The sequence below is a fragment of the Microchirus variegatus genome, assembly GCF_963457635.1.
Source record: "Microchirus variegatus genome assembly, chromosome: 9".
Lineage (NCBI taxonomy): Eukaryota > Metazoa > Chordata > Actinopteri > Pleuronectiformes > Soleidae > Microchirus > Microchirus variegatus.
In genome coordinates this window covers 28,732,299-28,749,363 of record NC_139810.1, presented here as the reverse complement: position 1 = coordinate 28,749,363, position 17,065 = coordinate 28,732,299, and the positions used below count along the sequence as shown (strand labels likewise).

The window sequence follows — 17,065 nt, the reverse complement described above, 5'->3', positions numbered from 1 at the left end:
ACCTTGCGCAGCGACCCCTACTGATCTGGCAGGAAATTGCAGCGCGTGTCCGTCACCACGACGCAGAAGTATGAAGGCTGGAGGCGTCTCCGTGGTGACGCAGACGGATAACGCATTACGCAGTCGGAGAAGTAGAACGTGGCCTTCAGAGTCAAGGACTGTAGTGGTTAATAACCCCTGACAGCTACAGTCCTAGTGATTTTTCATCAGATTGTGAACATCTGCAGTTTGTGGTCGTCGAATATGACGACATTGACGACGGGAAGATAATTGCAGTGCGTTTATTTGACCTTTAACACTTTAACACACTTTAACTACTTTAACACCCACTTTCAGTAAACAGCAGCTTATACATGCTGCTGTGTTTTGTGTTTTTTTTTTTTGTGCTGCAGTTTGCAAACGTCTCGCCAATTACGACACAAGTTTGGTCTTGAACTTGATCGCTTTTGCGAGAAGCAGGAATCCGCATCTGCAGCCCCGTGTGGAGAGCTGAGTGTGTGACAGATCCACAGGATCTTGTTTTAAAACAGCCTGAGAGAAGTGTTTGAATCACTGGACTGTAATTCAGAGAACTCGGTCACCCTTCCCTTCCCTTCACTCCCCCTCTAATACCAAACAAAAAGGAGAAAAGTTGGATTTACTTCCCCAACTGTTTTCTGCCACTCTAAGGATTTATTGTTCATTGTGTGCGACAGCGTGTTTCTTTGTTCCGCCGAGGCGCCTGTGGAGGAGGTATTGGAGCGGCTGGTGGACATGTGACTCTCCAGTCGGGCCAGAATGACACTGGGCTACGGGAGGCCTGCGGAGGATAGATATCTTGGTATTGTTTCCTCTGTCGCTGGGCAGTTCAAACGCTGGAGCGAGCGTCGTTTCGCAGAGAGTTACTCAGCGTTGCTCGAGAGCAAAATGTGCAGCGTAATTGAAGCCGTGTTTCAGGAGCTCATGCCTCCGACGGTGCCGTCACCAGTGTGTTCGTACTGTAGAGAGAGATGCGGCTGCGGGTTCAATGGCAGTGGTCATTGGTGCCTTATAGTGACAATACGTTGTAACTAGGGCTGTCAAAATTAATTGTGGAATTAACGCGTACATTTTTTTTAACGCATTAACACACTTGATCACTCTCATCGCGCTACGGGTAGACGTGCAGTTTATGAACAGGCAATAAGGCGCCAGGCAACTGTTTGGGGCCCCGAGTCGATAGGGGGGCTCCCGACACTCGGAGCCTAAATGCATCAGTGACCAGTCGCATCCCCGTCTCCATTAAACAACAATGACATCTCAGTAGGAAACCGCCCTAACGGGGCCCCACGTCACCTCATGTTAACCTGTGTGAAGTTATCGTTCTGCAAGTTGTAAACAAAGCTGAAGGAAAATGAAGAGGAGTTATCAATCATGGCACAACTGGCGCAGATAATGATATAATCATAACATTAACAGTCACTGTCTAACTAACGGGGACACAGACAGCAGCTAACATTAGCGTCAGAATGCTAGCTGACGCTAACGCTAACGCTAACTAGTAGAAGCAGTGCTTCAAAGTGCTGATGATGAATTTCCTGCTGTGGGTTTAGTAAGAAAACTATTTAACTTCTATACTTTATATTTTGTTTATAATGTGAGTTATTTACAGTGCAATGTATAGGTTTATAAAAAAAAAAAGGTTTTTCAAAGTTATTTACAGTATTTTATTTTTTCTATTTATTTCTATTGTCTTATAATGTGGGTTCTTGACAATGTAATGTTTATTTTTTACTAAGTTTGTATAGGGTTTTTACAAGTTATTTACAGTATTTTATTGTTCTTTACATTTATATTTTCACATACTTTATTTATCTCTCCGTTCCTACAACAATATAAAGAGAAAATTATAATTTTTTTTGGCATATTTACGAATGGTAATTAATCGTGATTAATCGTGATTAATCCACAGCTACCCTGTGATTAATCTGATTAAAAATGTTAATCTTTTGACAGCCCTAGTTGTAACGTGAGAGCTCATCTGTGGAATCGAACGTCCTTTCCCTTGTGTTTCCCCGTCAGTGTCAGAATGTTGTCAGGGGATAAGTGTTTGCTGAATGTTTACCAGATGATGGCAGTACATTGTTTGCTATTTTTGGAGAACGGAGACATGTGTAGGGGTGTGGTGTGTCCACATTTAGCCTCTTGACTGAATCCACTATGGCCCAGTGGAGTTTGGAGAGAGAGAGAGAGAGAGAGGGAGAGAGAGAGAGAGAGAGCGAGAGAGAGAGAGAGAGCGATGGCCTTTTTTTTTTGTTTTGTTTACCTCTCAGGAAAAAACGGCCGGACGTCGTCGCCAACAAACCCAAAGGCTCCATCCCCGTGTTGTCCGGAGATCCGATTGCAACGCTTATTTTAGTGGCACCTTGACAGCATCCTGTTAACATTGACCTCAAAAGGAAGATGGCAGACGCTTTGATGTAAATAAAGATTGCGCTTCCTCTTCAATCCCCGTAAAGCCAGCTTCGGAGGGTCTCTGCGAACATTTGTCATCATATAAGCCGGCTGTCTTCAACATGCCTTCATCATATCCCTGTCTGCACATATGCTTGTCAATATCTTGCACGTGTCACAAGTGTGTGTGTGTGTGTGTGTGTGTGTTCTTGTGTGTACTTGCGGCATACTGAGGACCAGTGAGGGTTTTTAACCAACAAAGTGAGGTAATTTTTACGGAGTGAGGACATTTTGGTCGGTCCTCACTTTGTTTTCATTGAAATCACTTCCTTAGGTTGTTATAACATGCTATACTCAATTTGTCAAAAAAAAAAAAAAAAGTTGACCAAAGTCAAAGTTTGGACCAAAAATTTTGGGTCAAATTTTTTTTTTCAAATTTTGGACGACACAGTATAATATGACGTGTTTGTCAAAGTTTGGACCAAAAATTTGGGGTCACATTTTTTTTTCAAATTTTGGACGACAGTATAATATGACGTTTTTGTCAAATTTTGGACCAAAAATAATTTTGTCAAAGATTTTTTCAAATTTTGGACGACAGTATAATATGACGTTTTTGTCAAATTTTGGGCCAAAAATAATTTTGTCAAAGATTTTTTCAAATTTTGGACGACACAGTATTATATGACGTGTTTGTCAAAGTTTGGACCAAAAATTTTGGGTCACATTTTTTTTTTCAAATTTTGGACGACACAGCATAGTATGACGTTTTTGTCAAAGTTTGGACCAAAAATTTTGGGTCAAATTTTTTTTTCAAATTTTGGACGACAGTATAATATGACGTTTTTGTCAAAGTTTGGATCAAAAAAATTTTGTCAAATTTTTTTTTTCAAATTTTGGACGACAGCATAGTATGACGTTTTTGTCAAAGTTTGGACCAAAAATTTTGGGTCAAAATTTTTTTTCAAATTTTGGACGACAGTATAATATGACGTTTTTGTCAAAGTTTGGATCAAAAAATTTTTGTCAAATTTTTTTTTCAAATTTTGGACGACAGTATTATATGACATGTTTGTCAAAGTTTGGACCAAAAATTTTGGGTCACATTTTTTTTTTCAAATTTTGGACGACACAGCATAGTATGACGTTTTTGTCAAAGTTTGGACCAAAAATTTTGGGTCAACATTTTTTTTCAAATTTTGGACGACAGTATAATATGACGTTTTTGTCAAAGTTTGGATCAAAAAAATTTTGTCAAATTTTTTTTTTCAAATTTTGGACGACACTATAATATGACTTTTTGTCAAAGTTTGGACCAAAAATTTTGGGTCAAAATTTTTTTTCAAATTTTGGACGACAGTATAATATGACGTTTTTGTCAAATTTTGGACCAAAAATAATTTTGTCAAAGATTTTTTCAAATCTTGGACGACACAGTATAATATGACGTTTTTGTCAAAGTTTGGACCAAAAATTTTGCGTCAAACGCGAGAGAACAAATCAAGCGTCACTTTACTTGTAGCGGAAGTCCCACCTCCACTGACGGAGCAGATACGATATACGAAAGACACACTTATACATCTGAATAAATACTAGAACCTCATCTGCTGACACGGAGAAAGACGACGAGGACGACATTTGACCGGCTGAGGACACCGTAGCGCTCAGGGAAGGGCAGTTCGTTGTTGTAAATTTCAGCCTCTCCTCTAGATGTCACTATAAACTACTGACTTCACCTTTAAAGTGAGTCGTACGATGGAACATTGGAGGGAAAAAAACCATTGAGAGGAAGTGCTGTACAGAGTCCATTTGTCTCGCAGCCGATGAAAATTGTTTAATCAAAGCCTTTAGGAGAACAAAAAAAAAAAAAAGAAAAGCCAAACATTTTCCACTGCGGCGTGTCCTAACAAGTCATGCTCTGCTGAACACAATCCTGATCTTAGGAATTAGCTGTTATAGTCCCACTGACCGTGGGCTCCCGACGGACGTTTTTTCCGACGAGGCAAAACTCAATCACACAGTCAGGACACATGAAATATTCAGATCTTAAAAGCCAACACGTTTCCTAAAAAATGCTGCGAGTCGAGTTATATTTAATCCGCGGCACACATTTTTCTGTGAGGGGAAAAAAAAAAAACAAGTGACAACTTCAAGGTTCAGCCGAGTCGGTAATGACGGATGTTAAAGGCTTGAAAGGGAATAAAGTGAACTGTTTCTCAGCTTCAGTCCTGGGCGTCTCCTGCTGTTTGCTTTCTACATCAGGAGCCTCTAACCTTTTTTCTTCTTCTGAGAGCGACTTTGACAAAATGAAAATGGCCGAGAGCGATAGTCTTTGTTTTATAACATTATTCTCATCGCTCATTTCAACCCGAACAAACTGAATGAGCTTGAAGGGAAGATTGGGGTGAAAATGTAAGCAGATTTATGTTCGATTATTGAAATCTTTGACGAGCTACACTACCGTTCAAAAGTTTGGGGTCACCTGTTTCCGTTAAAAGTCACACTTTTATTCATCAAAAGAGTTGCAAAATGAATAGAAAATACAGTCGAGACATTGACTGGATTAGAAATAATGATTTTTATTCCAAATAATAATTTTGCACTTTCGTCAAAGAACCAGCAAAACTGTTTTCAGCTGAACTAACACAAAACACCACTTTGGGCAGCTGTGGCTTAATGGTTAGGGCTTCGAGCTCGAGACCGGAAGGTAGCCGGTTCAATCCCCGACCAGTCCGCAGCTGAAGTGCTGTTGAGCAAGGCACCTAACCCCCTCACTGCTCCCCGAGCGCCGCTCACTGGCATGGCAGCTCACTGCGCTGGGTTACATGTTCTACACCTCACTGTGTGCTGTGTGTGTTCACTAACTCACTGCAGAATTGAATTTCCCCTTGCGGGACTTAAAGGGTTCTTAATCTTAATCTTAAATCTTAATCTTAATCTTAATCTAATCTTAATCTTAATCTTAATCTTTGTTATTTGTGTACAGTTTATTTTTGTAACTTCTGGGAGAAAAAGGCCTAAATCGCCTAAGCTTTTATTTATGCTAAAGTAATTTTTTTGCACAGTAAGTAACTTTTTATTTGTTGTGAATGAATAAATGTTAACTTTTGTCTTAAGTTTGTCTTTGTGTGATCACATTATCACATTATCTTATACAAACTGTATTGTTTTGATGCCATAATTTGCCTTAACACACTATGCATTGTATCAACTAAAGATTCACATCCCTATTAAACACCAGTCGTTTGCAGCTAGAATAGTCGTTTACCACATTAACAATGTATTGATTAATTTAATGTTATATTCATTGAAATATTTCCCCTGCTCCACACGTACAGAGCTGATGGACACGCGAGCGGCGCGACCCTTCAGCTTCTCCTTCAACACCAGCGACTACCGCATCCTCCTGATGGATCAGGACCAGGGTCGCCTCTACTTGGGCAGCCGCGAGTACCTGGTAGCCCTGGACATGCAGAACGTCAACAAGGAGCCACTTATAGTGCGTACAAACTCCACCTCCCTCCTCCTCCCTCCTCCCTCTCAAATCCAGTCTGCTATTTGGAATGTGGCTCTAAGTCTCTAATCCTTAATAATCCCGTATTTCTTTGTAATTTAACACAAAACAGATCCACTGGCCGGCGTCTGCTAAGAGAAAGGGAGAATGTCAGATGACGGGAAAGGGGAGACAGGTGGGATCTTGTTTTTCTTTTTACAAAAACCCGACAATGTCAACGATGATGTCAGAGTTCAATTTGTCCCGTTGTCTCTTTGTGTGCAGGGTGAATGTGCCAACTTTGTGCGTCTGATAGAGCCGTGGAACCGCACCCACCTCTACACCTGTGGAACCGGAGCGTACCAACCCATCTGCACGTTCATCAACAGAGGCTGGAGGGCAGAGGTGAACCCAAAGACATGTGCAGAGCCCTCACTGGGATTTGCAGCAAAAGTCCCCTCAGCAGTGCATTTGTCCTGCTAAATATTTCAGGACTACAAACTGGGACAGGGATTTGTTTATAAATTTTCCCATGTGACGTTTTTTCAGCGGTCTATTTTTATGCATATCCACCCTCCCGCCCCCCTCTTTCTAATCTCTGCAGGACTACCTGTTTAGGCTGGTCCCTGGGTACGTGGATTCAGGGAAGGGAAAATGTTCCTATGATCCAACACAGGAGAACATTGCAGTTCTAATCGGTAAGACTTTCTTTATTTATACGCAGAGAAATATATTTTTAAATTATGCAGCTGACTCACAAAGTGTTAGCAGGAACACTTTAATATGGAGGTAGTAGTAATACTCTCTAATTTGTAAAGGAATTTCCATCTGTGTGGTAATAAGGAGATAATATCACATTAATACTATATCATTTCCAAAGTAATGTTCAGGTAATGGCTTGATAATGAAAATGACTGTGTAATACTATCTATGTAATACTATATATATATATATATATATATATCAATAATTATTATTATTATTATTATTATTATTATTATTAATAATAATAATAATAATAATGTTTTAACCCTTAAATGATGCATCAAAAAGTGATTTCAATGGGTTTCAATGTGCACATTTTTGTCCGTAGGTGTGTTAGTGTCAGTATTTTAGTTAATGCACAACCTGGCAAACATTTGTATCAATATGCATGAAAAAAGGGATAAAATATTCCAGAAATTGAAAACCTAAAACACAAAATTGTGTTTAAGGGGTAACCTCTTCTTCCCTGAAACCTCTTTGTGGAGTCCCTGCTCGAAAAGGACAGTAAATCTCTGCAGTTTCAAGCTCTATGTGGATTATCTTGGTATCATATAAAAATAAAGACAACACTTGTGAGATTCCACCAGAGGTGTACGTTTCACTGCAGAGGCCACCGTGTCAGAGTAAATCCACGTGGAACACAGCATAACTGAAGGATTATTTTCTCTCGCCTAAAAAAATATTGCATTTTAAAGTAAATACCACCTTTAAAATATGCAGTAGGAGCTTAAAATCGTATGGAGGTCATGAAACAACATGTGAACATGAGCTGTGCAAAGTCTGATGCTGCTGAAGTGAAGCAGAGTGAAATTACAGAGGTTTTAGTAAAGAGATGTCTAGGCGTTCTCTCGTTTGGCTCAGTAAATTATTAAAACCCATTTAATTTTATTAACATGTCACTATTGGTGTAAAAAGAACTTGTTTTGAAAAAAAAAAACAGTGCAAAAACTCTGTTGTTAATCGATGACCGTGAAGAAGAGGTAAATGTACTGTGATGGAAAGTCTTTTTTTTTTTCTTCCAAACTTTGTTTATTGCTTTTCTCAGGGACATACAATTGACAAATACATTAAAAGTTATATGCACAAAGCGATTCCCTTTTAGCTCAATAAAACAAAACATACACGACACTGCAGATGGGTTCAAGCAGACAAAAAATCAACAACAATACAACACCAGTCAGTACAAGAATAGAAAAAACACCTAGATAAAAGAACCTTAACAATCGCTGCTATCCATCAAAACAGAGCAAAGGCACTTGAAGGTCAAAGGTCATTCGGGAATAGAGATGAAACTTGGAAAATCGGCAGAATGGCCCCCATGTTTTCCAGAAGTTGTTTGAAGAAGTTTGCAGTGAAAACCTGAGTTGTCGCAGTTTTAGGAAATAAAGAACATCCCTAATCCAACGACAAAAGGGAGGAAGAGAGGGAGATTTTCCCTAAAAGAGCAGTAAAAGAATATCTTTCACAGACGTGGATAAAGAAGAGGAAGAGGAGACGCCAAATAAAACACACGGAGTGGATTAAGGATCTGTTTTTTTCCGTGTCACCGTCTTTAATCGCTCACCGTCTTTGTCCGTCCTGTGTGCGCAGACAGTAACTTGTACGCGGGCGTTCACATCGACTTCATGAGCACGGACGCGGCTCTGTTTAGGACCATGGGAGGCAGAACGGTGATCAGGACGGAGCAGTACGACTCCAGGTGGCTCAACGGTGAGTAATGTGTGGGCAGGTAAATGTGACTGATTACAGGTTGCAGTTCCTCTCTCTCTCTCTTTTTTTTTTTTTATTTGACAAGCACTTTGCCTCAATCCTCCCCCTGGCTTACGCGTTGTTATCCCCCCCCCCCCCCCCCTCCAGAGCCCGTGTTTGTTCAGATCCAGCAGATCCCTGACAGTGCAGAAAAGAACGACGACAAACTCTACTTCTTCTTCCGCGAGAAGAGTCTAGACTCCAGCGGCGGGGCGAGTCCCACCGTGTTGGCCAGGGTTGGGAGAGTGTGTCTGGTGAGGGCAAAGGATGGAGCTTATATTATTGTAACACGAGACAAACTGCGCATATTGAATCACGACCCCGTTTCCCTTCCCGTCTAGAATGATGAAGGAGGGCAGAAGTCCCTGGTGAACCGATGGACGACGTTCCTGAAGGCCCGTCTTATCTGCTCCGTGATAGGCGAGGACGGCGTGGAGACGCGGTTCGATGAACTACGTGAGGCTCACAACATAAAAACAACCACTCTGCCTAAAGTGATGGACAGTGTAATAGTAACTGCTTTCATACAGGAGTATAGTGTTATTGATCCATTGTGTTCCATTCTTCTTCTTCTTCCTCCTCCAGGGGACGTGTTTATTCAACGCACACAGGATGAACGGAGCCCCATGGTGTACGCACTCTTCACTACAGCGGGGTGAGTTGTTTTCAGAGGCATTTTAGGCTTTGACGCGGTAACAAAGATGTTTATAGACGATCCATGGTTTAATTTTTGTCAACGTCATCCGTAAGAACGTGACTTCCTGTTTTGAAGGCTCCAGAATTGTGATTTGGACCGTACCAAGTTGGGGCTTCACAACCGGAGGTTCAGAGGCCGTACCTGTAATCACACTTATATGCAGTGTTGTGATGTAACGAAGTACAAATACTTTGTTACTGTACTTAAGTTCAAAATTCACGTATTTGTATCTATATTTGACATTTGGTATGGTAAATGGTTTTGTATTTATATAGCGCTTTTCCAGTGTTGATGACCACTCAAAGCTGCTTCACACTACAGTTTCCATTCACTTTCATACATTTTTCTATTATCCTTCATACCCATACCCACATCGGCTTGTAGACTCGCGAAGCCAGGAATCAAACCCACAACCTTTGAGTTGAAAGACGACTCGCTCTCCCACTGAGCCACCGTTGTTACAGCAAATCAAATCAGAAGAAGAAGAGTTGGTACTTTTCTAGTCATGATGATCTGCTTGACTCTCATTCACACGCTGCAACATTAAGGTTAAGTGTCTTGCTCAAGGACATATGTAGACTAGCAAGGCCAGGAATTGAACCCACAACCTTCCAGTTGAAAGACAACTGGCCCTACCACTGAGCTACCATGACTCTATCCTTACTCCTCACTTCTTTAAATACTTTTACTTACTAAAACTTGAGCACATTTTATCTCAGAAAATTACTTTTGATACTTAAGTACAGTAAATGTCATATACTTTACTGAAAGGCGCCATATGTAAGAATGTGGCCAACAACGGTTACTACATTCAAATTTAAGGTTTCATTTTCTGTAACTGGCAACTTGTGGTCACTCGGCAGCTGAGACTCTACTGACTGCAATTAATGATAGACGGCGGTAGGTGGCGCCACATGCCAAAACATGATTTCAAAACATAAACATGATTTGCAGTCTGCAAAATATTTTGTCTGTACTGTTGTTGTTGGTGAGTTCAGTTTGTTATATGAACATTATTCCTGAGTCTCTGTGACATATTAAGAGGATTTTATGATTTATTACATAATGCACCTTTAATACATATCTATTAAAAAAGCGACTTCAACTTCTACCAAAGTCATTTCCTGCTAAGATACTTGTACTCAAGTATCTCTTTGAGGTACTTTATACAAGACCGCTCGTATGTTGGAGCATCATTTTGCCCAATTGAAGAAAAACTGAAACCATTTTCTAGAGCATCAAAAACGAACCCTGGAGACTATGTTATGGTTTGGATGTAAACAATGTCTCTCCTCTAATCACATGTTTTCTGTTTCAGTTCTGTGTTCAAGGGCTCGGCCGTCTGCATGTACTCCATGGCCGACATCCGCAACGTCTTCAACGGCCCGTTCGCCCACAAACACGGCCATAATTACCAATGGACCGAGTACACTGGAAAGATTCCCTACCCGCGGCCTGGAACGGTGCGGTTTCAGTCGTGCTTCAAAGTGATTTACTCAGACAAACATGTACATACTTAACTTAAATGTCTTCTCTTGTGTGTCCAGTGTCCGGGTGGAACCTTCACTCCGGGCATCCGCTCCTCCAAGAACTTCTCCGACGAAGCCGTGGACTTCATCCGCTCCCATCCCCTCATGTTCCATCCGGTTTATCCTATCCATCGCCGCCCCCTGGTGGTGAGAACGGGCGTGGACTACCGCTTCACTGCCCTGGTGGTGGATCAGGTGGACGCCGTCGACGGACGCTACGAGGTGCTGTTCCTGGGGACAGGTGAGGCGACCGCAGAGCTGCGAGCTCTTCTCTGGCCCGAAAAATGTGGAAGTTGAATGAAAGTTATCTCCCTCTCAGACAGAGGCACCGTGCAGAAAGTCATTGTTTTGCCAAAGGATCCGATCAGCATGGAGGAACTGACTCTGGAGGAAGTGGAGGTGTTTCGGGTAGGTTTTAAATTTACTGCACGGCCTCGGAAAATAATCAAACACAAAATGAATCATTAACTTCTTTTTATTGCCTTTTATGACAGACCAGAGCTCCTGTCAAAACAATGAAGATCTCTTCAAAGAGAGTAAGAACATTTTCCTCTTATCGACAAAACAAACATACACTACTGTTCAAAAGTTTGGGGTCACTAAGAAATATTATTATTATTATTTTGTCCTCAATACACTCTATACCTTGTTATATGTATGCATGTGTATATGTATGTATATGTATGCATATGTATATGTATGCATATGTGTATATATGTATATGTATGCATATGTGGTTATATGTATGCATATGTGTATATATGTATATGTATGCATATGTGTGTATATATGTATATGTATGCATATGTGTGTATATATGTATATGTATGCATATGTGTGTATATGTATATGTATGCATATGTATGTTTGTATATATATGTATATGTATGCATATGTGTATATATGTGTGTATATATATATGTATATGTATGCATATGTATATATATGTATATGTGCATATGTATATGTATGCATATGTGTATATGTATATGTATGCATGTGTGTATATATATATGTATGCATATGTATATATATGTATATGTGCATATGTATATGTATGCATATGTATATATATGTGTATATGTATATGTATGCATGTGTGTATATATATGTATGTATATGTGTATATATATGTATATGTGCATATGTATATGTATGCATATGTATATATATGTGTATATGTATATGTATGCATGTGTGTATATATATGTATGTATATGTGTATATATATGTATATGTATGCATGTGTGTGTATATGTGTATATATATATATATGTATGTATATGTGTGTGTATGTATGTGTGTATATATGTATATGTATGTATATGTGTATATATGTATATGTATGTATATGTGTATATATATATATGTATATGTGTATATATGTATGTATATATGTATATGTGTATATGTGTATATATGTATGTATATATATATATATATATATATATATGTGTGTATGATGTTAGCACAGCTGAAAACCCTTCAACCCTATACCCTTCAAAAGTATAGGTGACCCCAAACTTTTGAACGGTAGTGAATGACAGAGTTTCCTCGCAGCCCGAACTCAAATCGTCTCTCGTCGTACGTTGTGTCTCCGCAGCAACAGCTGTACGTGTCCTCAGACGCGGGGCTGACGCAGGTGTCGCTGCACCGCTGCGGCGTGTACGGCCGGGCCTGCTCCGACTGCTGCCTCGCCCGGGACCCGTACTGCGCCTGGGACGGCGAGAGCTGCTCTGCCTTCACGCCGTCCACCAAAAGGTCAGGGTCTGTCTCGCAAGCGTCACTGGTGAACTGTGCTGTTATTAGACCATAAAGCCAGGATGTGTCATGATGAGTCAACTTCTTTCTCAATTCCGACCTTTTGTCTTTCAGGAGGAGCAGACGACAGGATGTGAAGCACGGTGACCCGCTGAGGCAGTGCAGAGGCTTCAATGCCAAAGGTGTGGATGTTTTTAATGCATTTAAAGCTGCAGTGTGTAATTAGGGCCCAAGCCAAGAATGGCAGGGGCCGGAACGGATCCTGGCACGAGGGGCCGGAACGGATCCTGGCACGGATTTGTGCGAGGAGCCTATTGTTATCCTTCAGATTATTATTATTACTATGGCTTGGTCATTTTTGAGTGGGTTAACGTGCATAAAAACTCCTGACACTTGGCATGGAGGTCAGGTCTGGCAATAATTCGATATTGCCGTAGGTCTATAGCGCCCCCTAAGGTGAAAACCTAGGCAAAATTGGTTTTACCGAATGACCTGAAACTTGGTGGGAAGATATTGTAGACCAAGACGAACAAAAAAGTCGACCGTAACCATGGCCTAAACTCAACAGGAAGTCAGCCATTTCGGATTTTTGCGTCCATTTTGGCACCCGACATAAATGAGCGAACTTGTCCGAGCGCGTTTGTCGTACCGACGTAAAAGAAAAAACTGAGCCAATTTGTACTCGACATATCAAAGATGAAATGTTGTCGAAAGGTTTGGCGGATTCAAAACACTGTGGCCAACGGTGCCCTATGACTTCGGCATACATTGAGTTCCACAGAATTTCTTGAAACTTGGTGGGAAGATGTTACAGACCAAGACTTATAAAAAAGTCCACCGTAACCATGGCCTCAACTCAACAGAAAGTCAGCCATTTTTAATTTAAAATAAGTCGCAATACAATACTATCAGACCTGGTGCTGCTGTTTGTATACAGGGGCAGCCCATGTCCAAGTGGAAAGTGAACTTGGCTTGTAATCAGAGAGTTGTTGCAGGTTCGGCGGTCGTTAAGTCCAGCTTTTTTAACTGAGGTGACGCAAAGTCTTAGAGACACTGATCCGTGCTTTCAGAACATTTCAGCTTGGATTACTGCAGCTCTCTGGACTTGGATCAGTCGTCTGTCCAGCGGCTCAAACTCGGCCTTCTGACAGGAATAAAAGTAAAGAGACCACATCACACCTGTGTTGTGCTCCCTCCACTGGCTTCCTATTCATTTTTAGGATTGATTTAAACATTTTGTTGTCAGGTTTTTAAAGCTTAACTCTCTGAACTTCATCTTCTTCTTGACGCCCCACCCCGAGCTCTGACGTCTAATAACAGGCTGCTTTTACATGTTGCCAAAATCCAGATTTTAAAACCCTGGGGCCTTTTCTGTAGCTGCCCCTGAACTTTGGAACCATTTGCCCATGGAAAATAAATCTGGCTCCACCATTGAACATTTTAAATCACCTTTAAAGACTCACCTCTTCTCCTTAGCCTTCACTTCAGGATAAGAATAGTCAATCTCGTTCATTTCTATGTAGTTTTTACAGTTTTTTATTATCTTATTATTTTTCTGTGTTTTTTTAAACCTTAGTTGTTGGTAAATGTGCTCTAGAAATAAAGTTGACTTGACTTTGAGTCTCCACCTCAGAAGGGTTTCTAACAGAGGACAATAGGGGATTAATAAAATAAGTACAAAAACAACGAAACAAAAAGAAAGGTTAATCCTGACAAATTGCTCAACGAGTTTTTTGAGCAGTAGAATTCACTTCTGAAACTTTCCTTCCAAGTCAAACCCGTTTGCAGTTTTATTGGCGTAATGTTGCCGTTGTCTCGTCTTGACTTAATTCAAATCACTTTCTGTGTGCAGCATGCCTCTTTACAGAGAAACGCAGCCAATGGGACGATATGCACTACATTATTTTTTATCTATACACGTTTACAAATGGTCGCCGTGATTTCCTCTCCGTGTTTTGCAGTGGAGAAACGCCTCAGGGAAACGGTTCAGTTTGGAGTGGAGGGCAGCAGCACTTTCCTGGAGTGTCAGCCTCGCTCTCCACAGGCCACGGTCAAGTGGCTTTTCCAGAGGGAAGGAAAGAGAAAAGTGGTGAGGAATGTTGTTGTCGTTACATTGTTACAAGTTAAGGATGTTTATATGTTTTTATACTAAGCCAAAAAAGTAACCAGACGCTGACTGCAGCTAGAGACACGAGAGTGAGTGCACTATTTTTATACTCGTGTATTGTTATCAAAAGTTCGGCGTCACCTACACAATTTTTTAGTGTTTTCCATTAAAAGTCAGACTTTTATTCACCAGAAGAGTTGCAAAATGAAGAGAAAATATAGTCAAGACATTGACAAGATTAGAAATAATGATTTTTGTTGAAAATAATAATTTTGCCCTTTCGTCAAAGAACCAGCAAAACTGTTTTCAGCTGTGCTAACATCATTGCACAAGGGTTTTCAAGGGTTTTCTAATCATCCAATAGTCTTCTAACGCGATTAGCAAACACAATGTACCATTAGAACACTGGAAATGGGCCTCTATACACCTATGTACATATTCCATTAAAAACCAGACGTTTGCAGCTAGAATAGTCGTTTACCACATTAACAATGTATAGAGTGTATTTCTGATTCATTTTATGTTATATTCATTGAAAAAAACGTGCTTTTCCTTCAAAAATAAGGTGTCCCCAAACTTTTGAACGGTAGTGTATAGCATATTCAGGTGTAACATGCGTCTCCGGATGCTATTTGAATGATTTCTCTCATGCCGTCGTCGTCTACGATGCTAATTTGGATAGATAGCTTAGCTCGTAGCCAAGCGTGCGCGTTTCATCGTTTGCCAACAAGACACAACGCAGTCCTGTACATTAATTCTCACCTGTATTTAAAAGTGAGACTTGATGCATTAAATATGGATTAATGGCTCATCTAGACAACATTGACGTTCCCTAAAACCCATGTGATTTGTACTTTTTATAGTAATACATTTGGTAAAAAAAAGAAAAGTGTTTTTCCTTCAAAAATAAGGACATTTCTAAGTGACCCCAAACTTTTGAACTATAGTGTAAATGTAATATTTTTGCATTCCCATGTTTTAAAGCACATTGAAGTTAAAAAACCCATGTCATCCGCACATTAAAAGGGTACAGTTCCCTCACTGAGACCTGCTTGTATTTGTTTTCCTGCAGCTCGGCCGCGTGGGAGGCGTCCTGAAGACCAATCACGGCATCCTCCTGAAATCGCTGAACCAGTCCGACGCGGGCCTCTACCACTGCCTCGCCACGGAGAACAACTTCAAGCACACGGTGGCCCGCGTGGCGCTGCGCGTCCTGGACCGAGACATCGTCCTGGCCCTGACCGCTCGAGACGAGGACGAGGAGCCAAAGACCCGGCAGACGCCGCGCGGCCCGCAGTCGTCCTTTGCCTCCACGCCTTTCCCGCCCGAGATCAGACTGATCAACCAGTACTGTCAGTCCTACTGGGAACAGCTCAGTCCCAAACAGCAGCAGCAGCAGCAGCAGCGTAAGCGCACCAGCCGCAGGCACACGGAGAGCCAGGACCAAGGCCTTGGTTAGAGGACGGGGGGGGGACGACTGTGTGCCCGTCCAACACTGGCCTGTTATGGTGGACTTTTATGTTTTGACATGCATGTTTGGTTGTTGCCTCCATCCATCCAGGCAGGTGATGCTCTCATGCTGTCGTTAAAGAACCTTTATTTATGGTTTTGCTTGTCGGGCTAAGTTATGATTGTGTATATTTGACATTACATTTGAATTTATATTTCAAAGAATACCATAAATATCCTTTCAGGGTTACTCAAGATAGGAGTTTGATTCGAACTCTCGCGACAAAAACAACATTTCTTCGTGTTTGCTTATTATTCGTCCTCTACGTTGTGGTTTCTGCTGCCGATGTTTGATGGTTTGTAAAAAGCACAACCAAGTACAGGTTTTTCCAAAAAACACAACCGCTTGACCCCGGCGTCTACACGTGTTACTGCAACAAAAGCTAAACGACTGCACTCCACTGTTGATCTTTTGCATATTTCATTTCATTGCTTTGGGAAACTTTCTTTGACTGCGATGTGAAAGTAAACACAACACAACACAACACGCAAAAAACCACAGCTACGGTTCCTTTTTAAGTATCTTGAAAACAAACAAAATAAGTGTAATATATTGATTGTGAATATAATATATATGGTCATGATATGGTCATTGGATTATTCTTGTATGAAGATAATATGACGACGTGTTGCATGTGTGTCTGTTGTCGCGTCTCGCAAGTTGTACATTTTACTGTTCTCGTTTTCCACCTCTGGTGTGTGTGTGTGTGTGTGTGTGTTATACGATGTGTTTGTACGGTGTAATTATTATATTAAGCTAATTCCATTGGATGTTGTCATGTAATGACACCCTTACTGTCCCGCTCTGTGTATGTGAGTGTTTAACGTACAGTGTTTCTTCCACTTATGGACTTTTGTTGGTGGCAGTTTTTAGATTGGGGATCTTTGCACAGAGATACAGGAACATAGTTTTCATGTACAGAATGTTTATGTTTATATATAGATAAAAGAATGGGAATGAAACTGGCTCGGATTTAGTATTGATAGGTGGTGTTCTGTCATAGGCTGTATTTACTTAGTTTTTAAAATGTCTCCTTTTTACG

The 17,065-nt window shown here is 40.8% G+C and overlaps 1 protein-coding gene across 1 annotated transcript in view; it reads left to right on the top strand.

Moving 5' to 3' along the window:
• Positions 1-15,972, top strand: part of LOC310931596 (semaphorin-3F-like) — a gene marked incomplete at its 3' end in the record, with an annotated part of 21,162 nt that extends 5,190 nt beyond the window's left edge. The window contains exons 3-18 of the mRNA XM_083894793.1: positions 5,751-5,911; positions 6,039-6,101; positions 6,191-6,310; positions 6,510-6,603; positions 8,261-8,380; positions 8,528-8,673; positions 8,761-8,875; positions 9,005-9,074; positions 10,435-10,579; positions 10,664-10,886; positions 10,965-11,053; positions 11,140-11,181; positions 12,249-12,406; positions 12,521-12,588; positions 14,368-14,495; positions 15,586-15,972. Coding sequence (XP_083750919.1) covers positions 5,751-5,911; positions 6,039-6,101; positions 6,191-6,310; positions 6,510-6,603; positions 8,261-8,380; positions 8,528-8,673; positions 8,761-8,875; positions 9,005-9,074; positions 10,435-10,579; positions 10,664-10,886; positions 10,965-11,053; positions 11,140-11,181; positions 12,249-12,406; positions 12,521-12,588; positions 14,368-14,495; positions 15,586-15,972 — 2,129 coding nt within the window. The remainder of the gene's footprint in view (positions 1-5,750; positions 5,912-6,038; positions 6,102-6,190; positions 6,311-6,509; positions 6,604-8,260; positions 8,381-8,527; positions 8,674-8,760; positions 8,876-9,004; positions 9,075-10,434; positions 10,580-10,663; positions 10,887-10,964; positions 11,054-11,139; positions 11,182-12,248; positions 12,407-12,520; positions 12,589-14,367; positions 14,496-15,585) is intronic.
• Between the last annotated feature and the right edge of the window lie 1,093 nt (positions 15,973-17,065).